This window comes from Columba livia, chromosome 6 (genome assembly GCF_036013475.1).
Source record: "Columba livia isolate bColLiv1 breed racing homer chromosome 6, bColLiv1.pat.W.v2, whole genome shotgun sequence".
Taxonomy (NCBI): domain Eukaryota; kingdom Metazoa; phylum Chordata; class Aves; order Columbiformes; family Columbidae; genus Columba; species Columba livia.
In genome coordinates this window covers 18,389,292-18,405,645 of record NC_088607.1, presented here as the reverse complement: position 1 = coordinate 18,405,645, position 16,354 = coordinate 18,389,292, and the positions used below count along the sequence as shown (strand labels likewise).

General features: G+C 40.5%; 1 protein-coding gene across 2 annotated transcripts; it reads left to right on the top strand.

The window, feature by feature from the left end:
* Window positions 1–1,050: 1,050 nt before the first annotated feature.
* GDF10 (growth differentiation factor 10) lies at window positions 1,051–15,359 on the top strand. Of its 2 annotated transcripts, XM_065067352.1 has the most exons (4): window positions 1,195–1,624; window positions 8,108–9,015; window positions 12,195–12,262; window positions 14,338–15,359. In XM_065067352.1, the coding sequence occupies exons 1-4, from the start codon at window positions 1,327–1,329 to the stop codon at window positions 14,378–14,380; spliced, it is 1,317 nt and encodes a 438-aa protein (XP_064923424.1). In that variant the 5' UTR covers window positions 1,195–1,326; the 3' UTR covers window positions 14,381–15,359. The 2 variants fall into 2 exon arrangements, with proteins under 2 accessions (XP_021139907.2, XP_064923424.1); XM_021284232.2 differs by lacking the exon at window positions 12,195–12,262 and having other exon boundaries at window positions 1,051–1,624.
* The last annotated feature ends 995 nt before the right edge of the window (window positions 15,360–16,354 follow it).

Sequence of the window (16,354 nt, the reverse complement as noted above, 5' to 3'; positions counted from 1 at the left end):
CAAAGTACATTTGGGCAAATTCGTATTGGCAAATTTTTCATTTCATACATTCATGGGGCACAGAGCAATGTGGCCTGGTGCTAATTTTAAAAATGAATCAAACCTTTCCTTGCCATGATCCAAAACCTACAAACTCGTGGTTCAGAGGTTTTCAATAGTATCTGCTCAGATTTGACACCCCAAGGTTAGAAAATCACAAAAGAGTTGTGTTATACACAGCAACAGTACCTTTTTCCAACAAGTTTTCAATTATTGCATTGTATACTCTCCAAGAAAAGTAACTGTCTTGGCTACTGGAGGACAAGCTTTAAAAAACGAGGCAGAATGAACAAATTTCCTTAAAATATACCATTCTCCTTATAGGTTGTCTTTAAAACTGCTATTCATTATAGCAGCATTTATACCCGCTGGGTGACTATAAACTGTAATTCAGAACTACCTGTATCACATGATGAATAAGTGCAACATGCACCATTCACTTTTAAATCAACCCCCTCAGACCTAAGCCATGTAAATCCTTCAGAAATTCACGCCAGTATTCTCCTCTTTCAGATCACACATAGAAACAGTCCAATGACGAAAGTTTACCCATGCACAGCCCCTTTAACCCTTACTGCTTGGAATTATCAGTGACCCTTGTTGCACTCTTGGCCACTTCACACTGGGTCTTCCAGAGTGTGGACCCACAGAGGACTTCTCTTTTCTCCGGGATTCCTGAAACAAACCCTATTTACAGCGTTGCCTTTCCAAGGCAGCACTGTCAGCTCTGCCAATCGAAATAGAAAGGACCCTTCCACTTCTTTCTGCACGCATGTGCAGGCTCTTCTCATGCAGTTCATGCCATCCACTCGCCTTCCCGTCTTTTCCCACCGCCAGCCTGCCCGCTGGTGATCTATTTGCTTCTATCTTTCAGAAACCATTTTAAAGCTCCCCCCTCTCTGGCACAGGCAGCCAAGGTGCCGTCCTGCCGCAGCGCTCGCTGCCACAGCGGCAGCGGTGACATGTGTCTCCAATCAGCGGCTGTGCACCAATTCATTTAGATCTTTTTCCCCGCTACGCTTTAAGGAGCGGGGAAGCCCCACGTTGAAGGAATGCAGCGTTCCCTCCCGCGAGTTCCCCTCGTACCCGCAGCTCCTCACCCCCGGCCCCGGGATTGGCCCTGCGGAGGCGGCATCAGCGGCGGCGGGGGGGTGCCGCCCCCACCTTCCCTCCTCCCTCCCTGGCCCCACCGCCCCCTCGCCCCGGTGCGGCAGGGCCAACCGGGAGTCCCAAACGCAGGCAGCCACCGAGCGGCTCCGCGCCCGGCCGTCCAGCAGCATCCCCCCGATGGCCGGCCGCCTGACCTGCTGCCTCCTGTTCTGGGCCCTGGGCCATGGAGGCTGCCGCTCGCCTACGGGGGAGGGCGCCAGCAGCCAGCCTGCCTGCCCCGTCCAGCCGCCGGCCGCCCGGGACTCATCCTCCCCTGGTCGAGACCCCCGTGGGGGCTCCCCGCCGCCCCCTACGCTGGGCAGTATCGCTCAAGACATGGTGACTGTCCACATGCTTAAGCTCTACGAGAAGTACAACCGAGAAGGCAGCCGGCCCGGCGACGGTAACACGGTCCGCAGCTTCAAAGCCAAGCCAGGTAAGATGGACCGTGCACGGCGGACACCGCCGGAGCCCCCTCGCTCCTCTCTTTTTTTAAAGTGACGGGTTTGCGCCGAGGTTGTCAGTAACTGCGGAGGGTGTCACGCTGGGTGAATCCTGGGAGGACCTTGCTAACTATATGGACACGGTGTCTCCGCTCTGCGGGAGGCTTTCCACCTCCGCCGGCTCCGTACCCTTCCCCGAGAGGATCTGCGACAAGGTACATCCCTTCAGAAAGCCTCTGTTGCTGCGGATGCAAAACACCACAAAAGAAGCGCTATTCCCAGCGCACATCGCACTGAGTCTAACTATCTTTCCAGAGATACAGCTTAGTAGCGGGTGCTCCAGCCGCAGGTCCTCTCCGGCTACTCTCGCAGGCTCACACGTTCCTGTCGGGAAGAGTGCCGCCTACAGGCCTGCCCAGAACTGCTCGGGATCTTAAATTCATCGCGCTGCCTAAACCTGAGTAGACAGATGTCTGACCTCCCTCTCTCCACTTTTACTTGGCTTAATTATGAGGGTGGAAGAGCACACACACTCTGTTAAAACGACACTTTCATAGTCCCGGTCTTACTTCAAAATAAGAAGGAAAAGTCTTGTGTAGTTGACACTCTAAATTTGTTACCCTGGGCCAAGGAAGCCCAAAATACCTTTTCTGGAAAATGTCTTCCTTTTTCAGTTAACTCTTAGAGACTACAACTAGGATCTTCGCTGATAAAATAAGAATTATATCTGTTTCTATAATTTTTGTTACATTGCCAGAAATACTCATTTTTTATAGGCACATCTGATAGACAAATTCAAAATTTGCTTTTGCAAGTTTCAGTCTATTTCTCCTACACTTAACGTGTAGAATCCAAGGCAGCACACAGTGTTTTAGGGAATGGTTACTATATTACTGCACAATAACTTATATTCTCTGGTGCACCCCAACTTCATTTCTATCCTAGGTCAAATGTAACATTTAAAAGTAAGTATATTGAAGGAGGAGGTCCCATGGAAAGCTAAGTTGTTAATGAAAACGTCTAGAAATCAAGGAGTTAGGATGGGCAGTAATTGTAGGCATTTGGGAGAGAAATAAATCACCATCCTCTAGATATTAACTAGCACCTGCTCACTAACAAGCATTAGGAAGGAACTTCCACTGTTGATGGTTATTCTGTGACATCCTACTATCACTCGTATTTTCCTGTGAAGTGAGCAGCTGGTACTGGCTGCAAACCAAGGTCCTGGACCCTAAGAGCGAGTTGGGAAGAATGCAAGGATTGCACTATATTCTTTTTCTTAATTTTTCAGTTAATCTGCTGAACAAGTTACTTGTACCTAAGTGGTTTTAGATTCTGGTTTAAAACACTTAAATAGCAGCGTTTTCTACCCACAGACTGTAATGAACAATTACAAACTGGTATTACTTTGCTCATCTGTCAGATCACAAAATCAAGGCAGAGATGCTTACAACTCATCCTTTCATGCAATGGAAGTTAGGCACAGGTGTGTCCAAAACTCCCATCTGTGTACTTTTTCTACTGGTTCCCATGTCTCCCCAGCAATGTGTCATGACAGCAGAAGCTCCTCTGCAACATTCCTCTGTTATGACAATAAATTTTATTTCTTAGTAACTCATTAACCTAATGATGAACAGTCTGAAATGAACCCTAGAATGACACTAGATGAGGGAGGGGAGAAGAATCTTATCTGGCAGTATGATTTCCTTTATCTCCTCCAAGAAATTCTAGTGTTTTCTTCTGAAAGAAGAAACAGGCTTGTTCTTAAAACAAGACATGGGACATCTCTTCTTTATAGAATATGGATTATAATTATGATCATATTGAGATAAACAGACTACATGTATAATGATTTTATTTTCATTATCCCAAGAAATGGACCTACTACTTGTTTAAACAGGTACCTTTCAGAAAATCTCAAATCTTCTGTTCCTATGGTGTAGCTTAAAGCTGTTTGTTAGGGGACACTCAAACATCAGTGTTAGTTACAGTTGCCAAGATGAGGGCTCCAGAGGTGCAAAATGTCAGTCCAAACTTGGTTTGTCCCTTTGTCATATGCATTATTGATCTATTTTTAACTACACAATTGTATCGCCATCCTACATACCCCTTACAGGGTACAGACGGTGTTGACTGTGTTATTGAATATGTAATATTACTCCATATTCAATGTGAGGCACTTGCTATATATATGCACGTGCTATTTGCATATGTTCCAAATACAACCTTTTCCTGTTTCTCTAGCAGTACTTCTCACCTCAGGAAGAGTGCTTCACAAACCTCTGTTCACCTCCTCTCAGCTCACCCCTACATTTGGTCACAAGAGTTCATTATTTCTCTGATAAGGAGCTGAGAGTCTATGAACTAATCTCCCAAGTTTTCTTTTGTTTTGTTTTGTTTGTTTTTTTTTTTTTCTTTAGGTGATTTCCAGTTTTCAGGGAACTTTGTAACTTTAGAAAACTGCACCAATTGACTGAAGTTAGTTACACAGACAAGTCATAAGTGGTTTGTGACCAAATGTGAAATACTAAGTTATTATCCAACTTCAGCCAGGTTGCTGAAACTGGTGGGAAATTATTCTTCATCGCAGAAATCTTCTACCTAAGCCATGAAACTTCCCCATAAATTGACTCTTGCAGCTCAGGCTCAGTGTGCAAACATCATCCATCCTCTGTGCTAAATAAAGCGAAGGACGTGGTGAATAGTAGAAAATAGCAGCTATTTAATTAAGACTATATCATAATGCAAATGTGCAAGAAAAGTAAATTAAGATTACCCACAGAACTGTAATTCTGGCCTCTAGAGTCTTTCTTCAACATAATTTCACAGTTTAAAATATTTTTAAATTAAGTTCTCTGCGTATTTCTCACAAATGTGTTATCAGAAATACCATGTAAATCTGTTCGCTAATCTTTACTTACTGCAATGCAATCTTCTCCTATGTGGATTACCTGCTAAAGGCTAATATTTTCTTTCCTTGGACACTTGCCTTTTTTATCTCTACTGATCTCTTGTGTGCATCCTCCACACATCTTGCCTGTATTCCTAATTTGAAGCCACCTACAGTGATCAGAGGTACATAAAATCAGACAAATATTAATAGCTTTAATGTATACAGCTAGTACAGTTCAACTCAGAGTAGATCTGGAAAATGTAACAATGCTTGGTTGACAGGTTGGTAAAAGCCTGAACGATCTGACATAATATGATAAATATGACTATGATCCAGTCTCCTCAGTTCCTAAAAAGCCTGTACTTCCAGGTTTCTGGCTTTTCAGTAGCTACAAATTCACCATTTCTTATGTCCTACAAAGAATTGTGACAGGTTTGCTTCACTCTAGAATGCAGATTTAATTTAGGTGAATTAAAATTCCCTTTCTCTGAGCTATGATTTCAAGTTACTTTCCTATCTGAAACCCTGGGACACTTGCGTTTGAAACATGTGTTTCACAGATGTATCTGTGATTCTGTGAATTCTCTTCTATTATGAGAAGTCCTGTTACCTGCAAAGCTTGTAGTATGGTGAATATTTAAACAATAGCTGAAGACATAGCAGAAGGGCCACCATAGGAAATGCTTTCCACAACCCAATGTCTCTATCTTTTCATTATTTCAGTGACACCTCCAATCAGAGATTTCACAGAATTGTTAAAACTAGAGTAATACTACAGTGGGGTGCAAATGCTTTGGTTTTTAACAAAAACCTTCTTTGTTTATGTATAATAATCTCTAGTAACCACATTTCCTTCTCCATTCAGGTGCCATCTCAAGGTTTTTCAAGAATAAGAGGGTCACTAAGGCCAGTCAACATGGCTTCACCAAGAGGAAGTCACACTTAACCAACCTCATAGCCTTTTATGAGGACATAACCAGATGGACATATGATGGCAAAGCAGTGGATGTGGGCTATCTTGATTTCAGTAAAGCATTTGACACAGTCTCCCACAGCATCCTTGCTGCTAAACTGAGGAAGTGCGGTCTGGACGATCGGGTAGTGAGGTGGACTGTGAAATGGCTGAAGAAAAGAAGCCAGAGTGTCGTGGTCAATGGGGCAGAGTCTAGTTGGAGGCCTGTATCTAGTGGAGTCCTTCAAGGGTTGGTACTGGGACCAGTACTATTCAATATATTCATCAATGACTTGGATGAGGGAATAGAGTGTACTATCAGCAAGTTTGCTGATGACACCAAGCTGACAGACCAGAAGGCTGTGCTGCCATTCAGTGAGACCTGGACAGGCTGGAGAGTTGGGCGGGGAGAAATTTGATGAAATATAACAAGGGCAAGAGTAGAATCTTGCATCTGGGCAGGAGCAAGCCCAGGTTCCAGTATAAGTTGTGGAACAACCTGCTAGAGAGCAGTGTAGGGGAAAGGGACCTGGGGGTCCTGGTGGACAGCAAGGATGACCATGAGCCAGCACTGTGCCCTTGTGGCCAGGAAGGCCAATGGCATCCTGGGGTGTATTAGAAGGAGGGTGGTTAGTAGGTTGAGAGAGGTTCTCTTTCCCCTCTACTCTGCCCTGGGTAGACCGCATCTGCAACATGGTGTCTAATTCTGGGCCCCTCAGTTCAAGAACCACAGGGAACTACTGGAGAGAGTCCAGTGCAGAGCCACAGAGATTATTAAGGGAGTGGAGCAAACACTAATAACAGCTTGGTGTTCTAAAGGATTGCAATTATTCTCTTCCTCGGTTTGAAGGATAGGATGGTAGCCTTGTGAAATGTCTGTGCTTCAAAGACTTGAATAGAATCTAAACTCTGAAGTTTATTCATAGTATGAGCACCTGTGCATAAGATTAGTGTCGATTAAAAGTTTACTGATAGCAATCCTCTCCTGCACTGACAGAAACAAGTAGGTTGTCATCCCAGAATATTGTTTCTGCTAGCCTCTCTGGCACCTATGAAACTGTTATGTGGGCATCAGTACGGGCTGTTCTGCTTCCCTGCATCAGGAAAAAAAACACAGATGGTGTAGGTGGAAATTGCATATTTGAACATTTGTACTTTCAGATGGTCTGTGTGGGCCTAGGATTAGTGAACATCCTAACCTGCTGTGTTTTAGTCCAAATGATGGTTCTATACAGCATGAACTGGAAGACAGCAGGCACCAATTCAGTGAGATGTAGCACTATTAATTTCCATCTTTCAAATGAAACTGTGCTTAAAAGGAAGAACATTCTGACAGGTGGTAATTAATGGTACTGCCTTTCTGTTGTTGTCAAAATTTCTGTGGCTTATTATCCAGAGTGCATTGCAAAAGAAACATAAATATTTCCGGGAAGACTGGCTGTTGAGTTTGTTGCTTTTTGCTGTTGTGTGTTTGTTTGTTTTTTCTCCCTGCTGCCAGAGAATTTCCAGGTATGTCAAGAAGGTCTGATGGAGGGTTTGTCCACTTGTGTTAACTAAAGTTGCAAACTTACCCACTGTAGTCCCATGATATATTCTAAGTACCAGTCTGAGCTCAGCAGAACTTTTTGGTTCTGCCATCACTTCCCTGTATACTCTTGAACTAGCTAGAAAAAGAAAAAAGACAACTTTTCACAACGATAGATTGTGAAGGTATGGTCTTTTGATTCTAGGATTACATTTGAAGACTCTAAGAGGGGTTTCTACTATTTAAATAAACATACAGTAAACAGTTATTAGTGCAAAATTGCTCACCTTCCTTGAGAAGCGCATTGAGATGTAACTGGAACACAAATTGTTCAACTAGCTAAAAAGGAGCTGTATCAAATGGAGTTTGAATTTTAGGAGTCAGGTCCTATTCAACAGTAGCTGTCATTAACTTCAGGCAGATCAAAACACAACTCTTGGAAACCAAAAGGGTTTCACAGTGCTTTAAACAAAGCTTCTACGTGATGTATACTGGAAAGGAGGATTGCTCATAAGAGTAATGGCTTCAAAATATGTTTCACTATTTACTTTCAGCTCCCTTGTGAAATGTCTCTTGTGCACTGTTTATGGATTATGAACTTCATATGCTGTTGCCCACAGAGTTAGCACCCAGAGATCTTTCAGGAATCTTTGCAGCCAGCTTTAGATTAGACCAGCTTGAATATTAACTCTAAATCTGGTTTTCAGCTAGTATAGAGTAAGGTATTGCTCTACCACAGCTTCTCTGAGCTTGGCTTTGTTACAGATGAAATGGAATGGAAGCAAGGATTGCTTCTCTTGCCTGGAATGAAAAGCAGTCTGAAACTGGAAACCTCTGGGAAGACATTTTTCTCTCACGTATACAAAAGATGTCCAGTGTGTTGGACCCTCCTGGTGTTACTCTAATATTGCTATTAAATATTGTCAAGGTTTTTCCCTCCCCTTATTCACCATAGTTTTAAGCTGAAGTAATAAGCTCACTGTACTAAGTGATTTGAAGTGGGTAAGTGAAAAGCAAAATTTGTTAATCCACTTATAGAAGAATAAGGGTCTGACTACCTTTTCTGGTCTCAAATAATTCTCCATATTTTCCTTGCTTTCTTGCAGAATTCTTGGCCCAGAAGCCCTTGTACTGCTTCAATCTGACATCCATGCAGGATTCGGAGATGATCCTTACTGCTACTTTTCACTTCTATGCTGACAAACGCCCTCGGCACCGGGAAGTGTTTTGTAAGCGGTCCAAGAACTCCTCTTGCCGCCTCCTTCACCTGCCTTCGATCCTGCGGCTCAACCTCATTTTCCAAAGCATTGAGCAGAATTCTGCCTACAGACTAGTGAAAGGGAACTTCACCATGTTTCTGCAAAGGAGAGGGGCTTGGCATGCAAAGGACATTTCACACATCATAAAAGAATCAAAACAGGCTGGGGAGCCCATTCTCTGTGCTGAGCTTGATTCTGGGGAGAAACACCAGAGCTTCCCTGAACAGGTTGCCAGTCATTTACCTTATATACTAGTTTATGCCAATGATCTTGCAATCTCTGAACCTAACAGTGTGGCAGTCACCTTACAGCGTTACGACCCATTCCCTTCCAACGATGGGGATCCAAATCTATCCCCTAATGCTTCTACTGATACCCGAGTGAGGAGGGATACATACCTTTCTAGCTCTATTCAGAACAATGAGTTGCCAGAAATAGATTATAACAACAATAAATACAACAAACATGACATATGGGAGAATGCCTACAAGTCCTTGAAACCTAAAGCCTCACGCAAAGACCGAAGGAGAAAAGGGCAAGAAAATACAGAAATACTTACAAAGTCTCAGGTGCTAAATTTTGATGAGAAGACAATGAAGAAAGCAAGGCGAAAACAATGGAATGAGCCAAGGATTTGTTCAAAAAGATACATGAAAGTTGACTTTGCTGATATTGGCTGGAATGAATGGATCATATCTCCCAAATCATTTGATGCCTACTACTGTGCGGGGGCATGTGAATTTCCAATGCCCAAGGTAGTATGCCTTTTCATTGTTATTAGCTTGCAAACAGTTGATTTACTGTTATACCTATCCAAATACTGTTAGTTACATTTTCCTTTAGATTTTTACTTTTTTCACTGTGTTCTGTTGTCTTGTTCAGCCAAAATAATTTTAGTAATATTGTTTCCATCGACTAATTAATTGGAGTGCAAAAAGATTTCAAGTTACCTTTAAATGTAATCTGAAGAATAAGATAAATGTCTCAGGTTTATCTTAAAATTTCTCATTTTATATCATGAAACCATAACATGAAGACTTATGCAGCTTATTAAAATATTATAACAAATGAGTCATCAAACTACTCTGTTGTGGTAGAAGAAGTATAAAGTTCTGTATGCCAATAATAAAACAAGGTACTGAAGAGTATTTCTGAACTACACTGGTTATACCTTAGGAGAAAAATACAGAGTAGTGACAATGAGGTATTTCTAACTTTAAGAAACTGCTTGTCACTTTGAAAATAATAATGCTGGTTAAGCTGATACTTGTGCGTCAAAATCTCTGGTGCTTTTTTAAACTTACTAAATTCTTAAAATTAAGATAATGCTTCTGGAACAAAAATGTTTATTTACCTTATGTGACTGGAAATGCCAAATAGCTGTCTGTAACATCTTAAACACCCTAAAGCTACTGTACTGAATTCCTCCTGTAGACCCAGTGTGAAATTTGCTAATAGAGAAGCAAACATGAACTCTTTCTCCAATGGAATTCTGGTTTGGCCCACTCACTCTATAGCAAAAAGTAGAAATTTTGGCAATCCTATGTAGCACAAGAGTTACCAGCATTTTTTAAGGCTTTCAAGTAAGAGGAGAGGATTTGAAGCACTGCATAACCTGCATATTTAGAAACTAATTATTTTGCAATTCTGCCTACAACTGGCCTTATTACTTATTCTACTGTCATTTTTGCATGTGGTCACTCAGCACATAAATAATGGATAGTGTTTTACAGCAGAAAATGTCAAAGCTCTGAGACAGGAATATGCCCTATATTACGTACAGGGAGACTGATGTGTGTTTGTGGTGAAATAAGTAGTATAATTTCAGGAAGAGTAGATACACAACCTACTTTGAGTCTAGGAATGGTGGAAACCCAGACATCAGGGTGGGGTGTACAAATCTGACCACTGGCTTTTGTGTGGCTGGCTGATGCTGATCCATGTATGCATAAATTAATACATGGTCTGATAAAAATTAGAGCTTGCACAGGCTCACATTTAACTCCACCTTTTTTTTTTTTTTTTTTTTTTTTGGTAGTATAAAGAGATTATGCAACACAATTGCCATGTAATTTACCCAAAATAAAACACAGCCTGGCAATATGGGTCCTCTGCCACAGACCCACAGTATAATACAACATTAATACATACAAAAGCAAAAAAAATAAAAGAGGGGAAGGGAGCACCTATCACATCTGACTTCTTGAAAGCAAAGCAGCATGACACAAAAGTTTACAGAACTAAAGGAGAGTGGATCCATTTCTAGCTGGAATAGTTAAATAAGCTGGTATTGCTGACTTATTCAATGTCTTATCTGGAAATATTACTTGCTATATAATAAAGATTCCCTTGTAAATTAAAACCACTCATACTTTAGTTCTCATTTTGATACTTGTTTTCTAGATAAACTAATGTGTCTGCACAAGCACCTTGGTGCCAAAAAAAAACCCCAGGGAAATTTAAAACTAAGTCACAGATACATAGATTTGGGGATTTTTAGTTTGACACACTCTTTTGTTTGATTTGGGAGCAGTCCACTTTTTGTTAGCTTTGTATTTTTAAGAGTGGGGGGAGAAGGTAGATTCACAGTTATATCTTTTTTACATGACTGTTTCCAAATGAACAGAAATAACTAAGACATCAGCATGACTAAATGAAACTTCAGGACAGAGCGTAAAAGTGGCTAAATATTATGGACAGAGAAATAGCTTTTGATTTTTCATGTATACCTTAAATCGGGAAAGCACACATATGATCTTAGTACTCCAAAGTCAAAGGTCAGATTAAGGCTATTCATGAAAACTTGGTCTACACAGTCAAGCTGTGATGGACAACAGATAACTTATTTTCAAGGTGCTCTTTCAGAACTGTGGTGATAGAATTACATACCTGTCATGTTGATAATCATCACATTATATGATTTTTTTTTTAAAGTGTCAGTACATCACTCTGCATATCTACAATAATAACTATAATTTTTGATCTAGATACAAATCATGTCTGGTTCAAATCTTGCCATAACAAGTTCACCTGCCTTACTGTTCAAGTTCTTATTCACTGAACTGTGAGGGAAAAGGCTACCTTATGTGGTTAATAATGGCTAGCTGCACTGCTGCATTTGCCAAATAAATGCTAGCCCTACATGTGATGGAAGTAGGTGGGAACATATGCTTTCCCTGATCTACAGCAATTAGAATTCTCACAATTTCATCCTTGTAAGTGTATGAGTTTCCTTGTAAGTTCATGAGTTTCATTTTGAGAATTTAATTCAAACCTGAAAACAAAACTTTCCTAAAGCTAAGAAGTGTTGCTTATTAAGACAGGGAGCACTGTTTTTTTGAGGGGCAAATTCATCATAAAACAGATTCTAAAAGGAGTTTAAGCCAGGCAGAAGGGGAGGATTTAAAGTATTTCCAACCTGCTGTATAATTGCTTTTTGGCGGCCTCACCACCCTTCTATTTTCTGGGGTTTAAAATGTTTCTGAGCTAGGATTGTCCTAGAGGTTCAGTAAGAGCAGATGCTGGCTGCCTCTATATAACTTAGTAGCCAGCATTTAAAACATTAGCACTTCCTCAGAGCCATCACTACTGGACATTCAACTCCTTATTTTGAGCTTTCCACTTTAGCACATCGGTACAAAGGCTAATGTGAAGCCTAGCCCAAGACCATTAAACACTCATGCCAGGTTTCCAGAGGGGCTGGAAAATTCAGAGCCTGGCTGGATGTGGGATGGGTGTGCTCTTTGGCTCTGCTGTGGATGTAGAGCTTGGGCAGCCAGATTCTCTACAAAGTAATAGTCCGTAATAAGTATTTTTCTCTATAAGCATTTTTTGTGCATTAGCATTTGCAGGCATTAGAAAACTAATTAGTGCTGTTGTCTTTGTAGACAGCTGCTCACGCTAGACTTTTCTCACATATATTTGTTCTTTGCAGATATTAGAGACTGCACAGCTGGAGAAGATCCTAGTAGGATCTTCTGCAGGTTCATACCCAGGAATCCTGTAAGTTAGTAACTGGCACTGAGGGCAATCATGATTATCCATTGCATGGGGTGAACAAATTCTGTTTCAGTAGCACAGTAGGATCTGTGACTGTGTCAAATAACAGTACGAAATAATAAAGGTGCTAGAAAAGCTTCAAGAGGTTTTTTATAAAGGTTAGAGTAAGAACTTGATTCTAGAAGCTCTTGTTCTCTGCACTTGCTTAAATACACAAAAGCTACTTCTGTTTCTCTCCTGCTGTCCACATTTGCTGACATGGCCAATGTGGGTAGAAGATCATTTCTACTTCACATAGTAGCTGTGAGACTAATTCACTACTGCTTGTTTGTCAACAGCTTTGAAATCTAAAGATGAAGGGTGGCATGAGAAAGCAAGCTGTTGCTATTTATGCCAACATATGCCAATTATAGAAAAGCACTTTTCAGGATTGGTCACTTGTTGGGACTTGGCTATTGGGATGCTGTCTTGAAACCCCAAAGGATCAAGGGTGGATTTCACAGATCCTTCTTGTAATGGCTCAAATGAAGTCACTTTAGTCAAGGAACATCTGAAAGCCTTAATAGAAATTAAGGTTTGGATCTGATTTGCTAATATGTTACACTTAAAGAAAATTTATCAAAACTGAATTATCCTAAAAAATAGGTCCCGTGTTACACCTGTGGATTACGTAGCTTCTCATGTTGAAATGAAAAATCATGTTTTGCCTATACTCTATTATTTGAGAAACAGAGAAGCTATAGAGGATAATAAGTGTCTGCTTCCACATGAAGGTAAGCAAAATCCCTTTTTGTTGACCCACAGGTGTAATTTGCCATCTATGATATGATTTTACTACTGTTACTGTACTCATTTGCAGGAACAGTATTCAAGCATGACAACTGAATAAGAGTCACTGAAGCTTCAGCCTCAGTGGTGGGTTGCATGCCATACTATTGCCTCAGGTAACTGAAGTACATGCATTCCATGCTCTGCTGAGACAATGACAGGGAAATAGTCATTATGTCACCAGTAAACACCACCTGTGCTTGACTGTATGTACCTCAAGCAACAGAAGGGGCGAAAACTGTTTAGTACTATTAAGTTGCTCAGACTACACAGGTCATGCATAGCTTGTGAATAAAACTTACCAAAAAAAAAGTTACATCTAGCTACTAAACAGTAAAACTGTATACTATTTACATAACTTTAATTTTTTCTTTTCTTATTCTCTCTGCTGTTATGCCTACTAGTTGCCTCCTCTTTCCTTGTGTTGTTTACTGCATCCAAAAATCAGAAGTAGAAATAAAATTGTGGCTTGGTATTCTGAACGGTATATAGATGTGAGACGGCTGTGAAACTTCGCTTTATACTTCTTCTGCCCTTCCAGCCTTTTGTTTTCTTTCCTCACTTCAAGGCTAGCCTGGGGGGGCGGTGAGGAACGCAAAGAGAAGCAGATAAAAACTGCAGATGTGAAGTACTTGTTTATCAGGAGGTTATGATCAGAAAGGCTCTTTCAGGTTGACCATTCTAGACTAGCTTTTCCCTGTGGACAGTACTCCTGGAGCCCTCTGCTTTTTCAAAAGAGAGTAATTACTCCACGAACAAAAGAACTAATTCCAGGTTAGCGAACACGAGGAGAAATACTACTGAAACAACATACGGATAGTTATTTTGGAAATACTGACAACTGCCAATTTTCCAAGTCATACAAGAGGTTAAGAAAACAAAAGATGTCATCTTATGACTGAGAAGTGTGCCTGACCTTAGACCTTTTCTCCTTCATGCCTGCCTCCAGCATCTAGTATGTATAGTCAGGGACATTCTTTCTTCAGGCTGCTGACTGCTGGCTGTGCCACCAGTGCCCCCCTCTGGTATTTATGAGGGCAGCATAAGAAACACAAAATTTCTGTTGGATACAACCTGTGCAGGAGACCTGGAAGTGTGAGGGACTGACTATGCTGCATGGCCCTGCGACTCAACCACATACATTCACTTTTTTTGAGAAACAAAACCCATTATTGTTGTAACTTTCCAAGTTCATCTGAGAAAGTGACTGCTTGTAAATGAAGCAATAACTATCTCCTTCTCTGTTCCAGATTGTCCGGCCATCAAATCATGCTACAATCCAGAGCATTGTAAAAGCAGTGGGGATCATTCCTGGCATCCCGGAACCCTGCTGCGTTCCTGACAAAATGAGCTCACTCAGTGTCCTGTTCTTAGATGAGAACAAAAACGTTGTTTTAAAGGTATATCCCAATATGTCAGTTGAAACCTGTGCCTGCCGATAAGTTGATGCAAACACATCTTTAATGAGACCTGTGCATCCTGCCTGACTACACTGGGAAAATTGTGAATGGGAAATGAATCCACTTGCTCTGATGAATGAATGCAAGCTTATAATTCCTCTACAGAAAGCACACAGAGAGACTAAAAGGATACACATGCTCATCTGGAAGGATACCTCTTACTGTCATAATTTGTCTTTCATATTCTTCTTCCAGGAACTCAATATTTTTATAAATATCTTCATAACCCACCTAGCTAGGACACCTGGTGTTTAGCAAGAAATTGAAGTGTAAAGTTTTCCATAATTGAAGGACTAAAATTTGTTTTTATATGCCATTTTTCTTTTATCTCTTCAGTTAAACGGGAAGATGGGAAGTGAACTTGCAAAGGCAGGCTTATTTTAGTGTATAACTTTTGTACACAAATCAAATCTTTTTGTTTAAAACACTCATACTCTTAATCTGCATATTTATACTAAAAAAATGCTGTAATAAAGGGCTTAAAATGTATATTTTCTTCAGGATGCAAGTATAGTGCACTGCATAAGCTTTCATATAAACAGTATGTTAATATAGCCATTTTTGGTTACCTTCCCTAATATATAATTTGCTCTACGAAAGACATGTAATATCCCACAGTTTTGGTTTGCTGGATAATTTCAGGTTGTTAAACATATTCTCTGAATAACACATCCTATATAGTAATATGTTGAAATACTAAAAATAAAATAACCAAGATTTATATTTTTGTAAGTTATACTTTATATCCTCTAGATTGTTACATGCTTTTAACAAAAGCTAATAAATTAAAGGTACAGTAGTATCTAGAAACAGTTGAGTTGTTTTTCTATAAATGCAGTCTGTTATGTTCTATTAATTAAATGGAAACATGTAAATATATGTTAAGCTTGTCATAATGCACCTCAGTAGATTAAAGACGGGGGAATACTATGATCATCTAGACTGACCTCCTGCACAGCACAGATCAAAGAATGTTGCCCAGTAGTTTGTACACCATGCATTATGGAACTTCTGTTTTGAGCTTGGGAATATCTTTGAAAAACATGCATAAATTTGGCTTTAAAGATTTCTTGTGGTAGAATATCTCTACTGGACTACAAGTAGTTGTTCCAAAAGTTAGTGCTCTTTGTTCAAATGCAGTGGCTTAATTCCAGTCTGAATTTGTTGAGCTTTAGCTTCAGTTCACTGGATCTTACTGTAATCTATTTTATTAGATCCCTTTTATCTATTATCCAAAACGCTTTCACTGTGTATTTTTAGTATATAGAGCAGGATCAAATTACAGTTTGGCTAAGATTTAAATAAGTACTTTGATTTCTTATTCTAAGCCTCAAAACAATTTCTCACAGCTCTTCTTTGAACTCTTTCCAGAACTTTCATCAACCTTCTTTTCCAACAATGGACACCAAAATGGGACACAATATCTGGCAGTGTATCTGTTAGAAGTCTTTGTAGAAAATAAGTCTCTGCATCCCTCTACCTCCTGCACAATCCTCTCTTGATGCATTCATGGTAGCCCTTGTAACTGCAGTGCTCCTTTAAGAGCTGGCGTTCCACCATTCTGTCTGTCAATCCTCTTTCTCAGTGTCCCTGTGTGCCAGGACACACTTGCCACACATTCCATTTTCAGCCACCTCCAGCACAATAGCATAGGCAGATCAGGATTGGAACAAACTTCTGAAGTCTATGAGGTAGCACAGAATGCAAGATACAGTGTGTTTCCTCCTCAAGAGACACCTAATCTGCATTATCTTATCCTATTAGGAGTTGTATTGTTTAGGGTAAGGATACTTCACACACTACCTTC

Excerpts from the sequence above, each read along its gene's own strand:
- GDF10 (XM_021284232.2), top strand. The coding sequence starts at position 1,327 with ATGGCCGGCCGCCTGACCTGCTGCCTCCTGTTCTGGGCCCTGGGCCAT. Across the intron at positions 1,625-8,107 it reads CAGCTTCAAAGCCAAGCCAG|AATTCTTGGCCCAGAAGCCC; the intron begins GTAAGATGGACC and ends GCTTTCTTGCAG. Across the intron at positions 9,016-14,337 it reads GTGAATTTCCAATGCCCAAG|ATTGTCCGGCCATCAAATCA; the intron begins GTAGTATGCCTT and ends TCTCTGTTCCAG.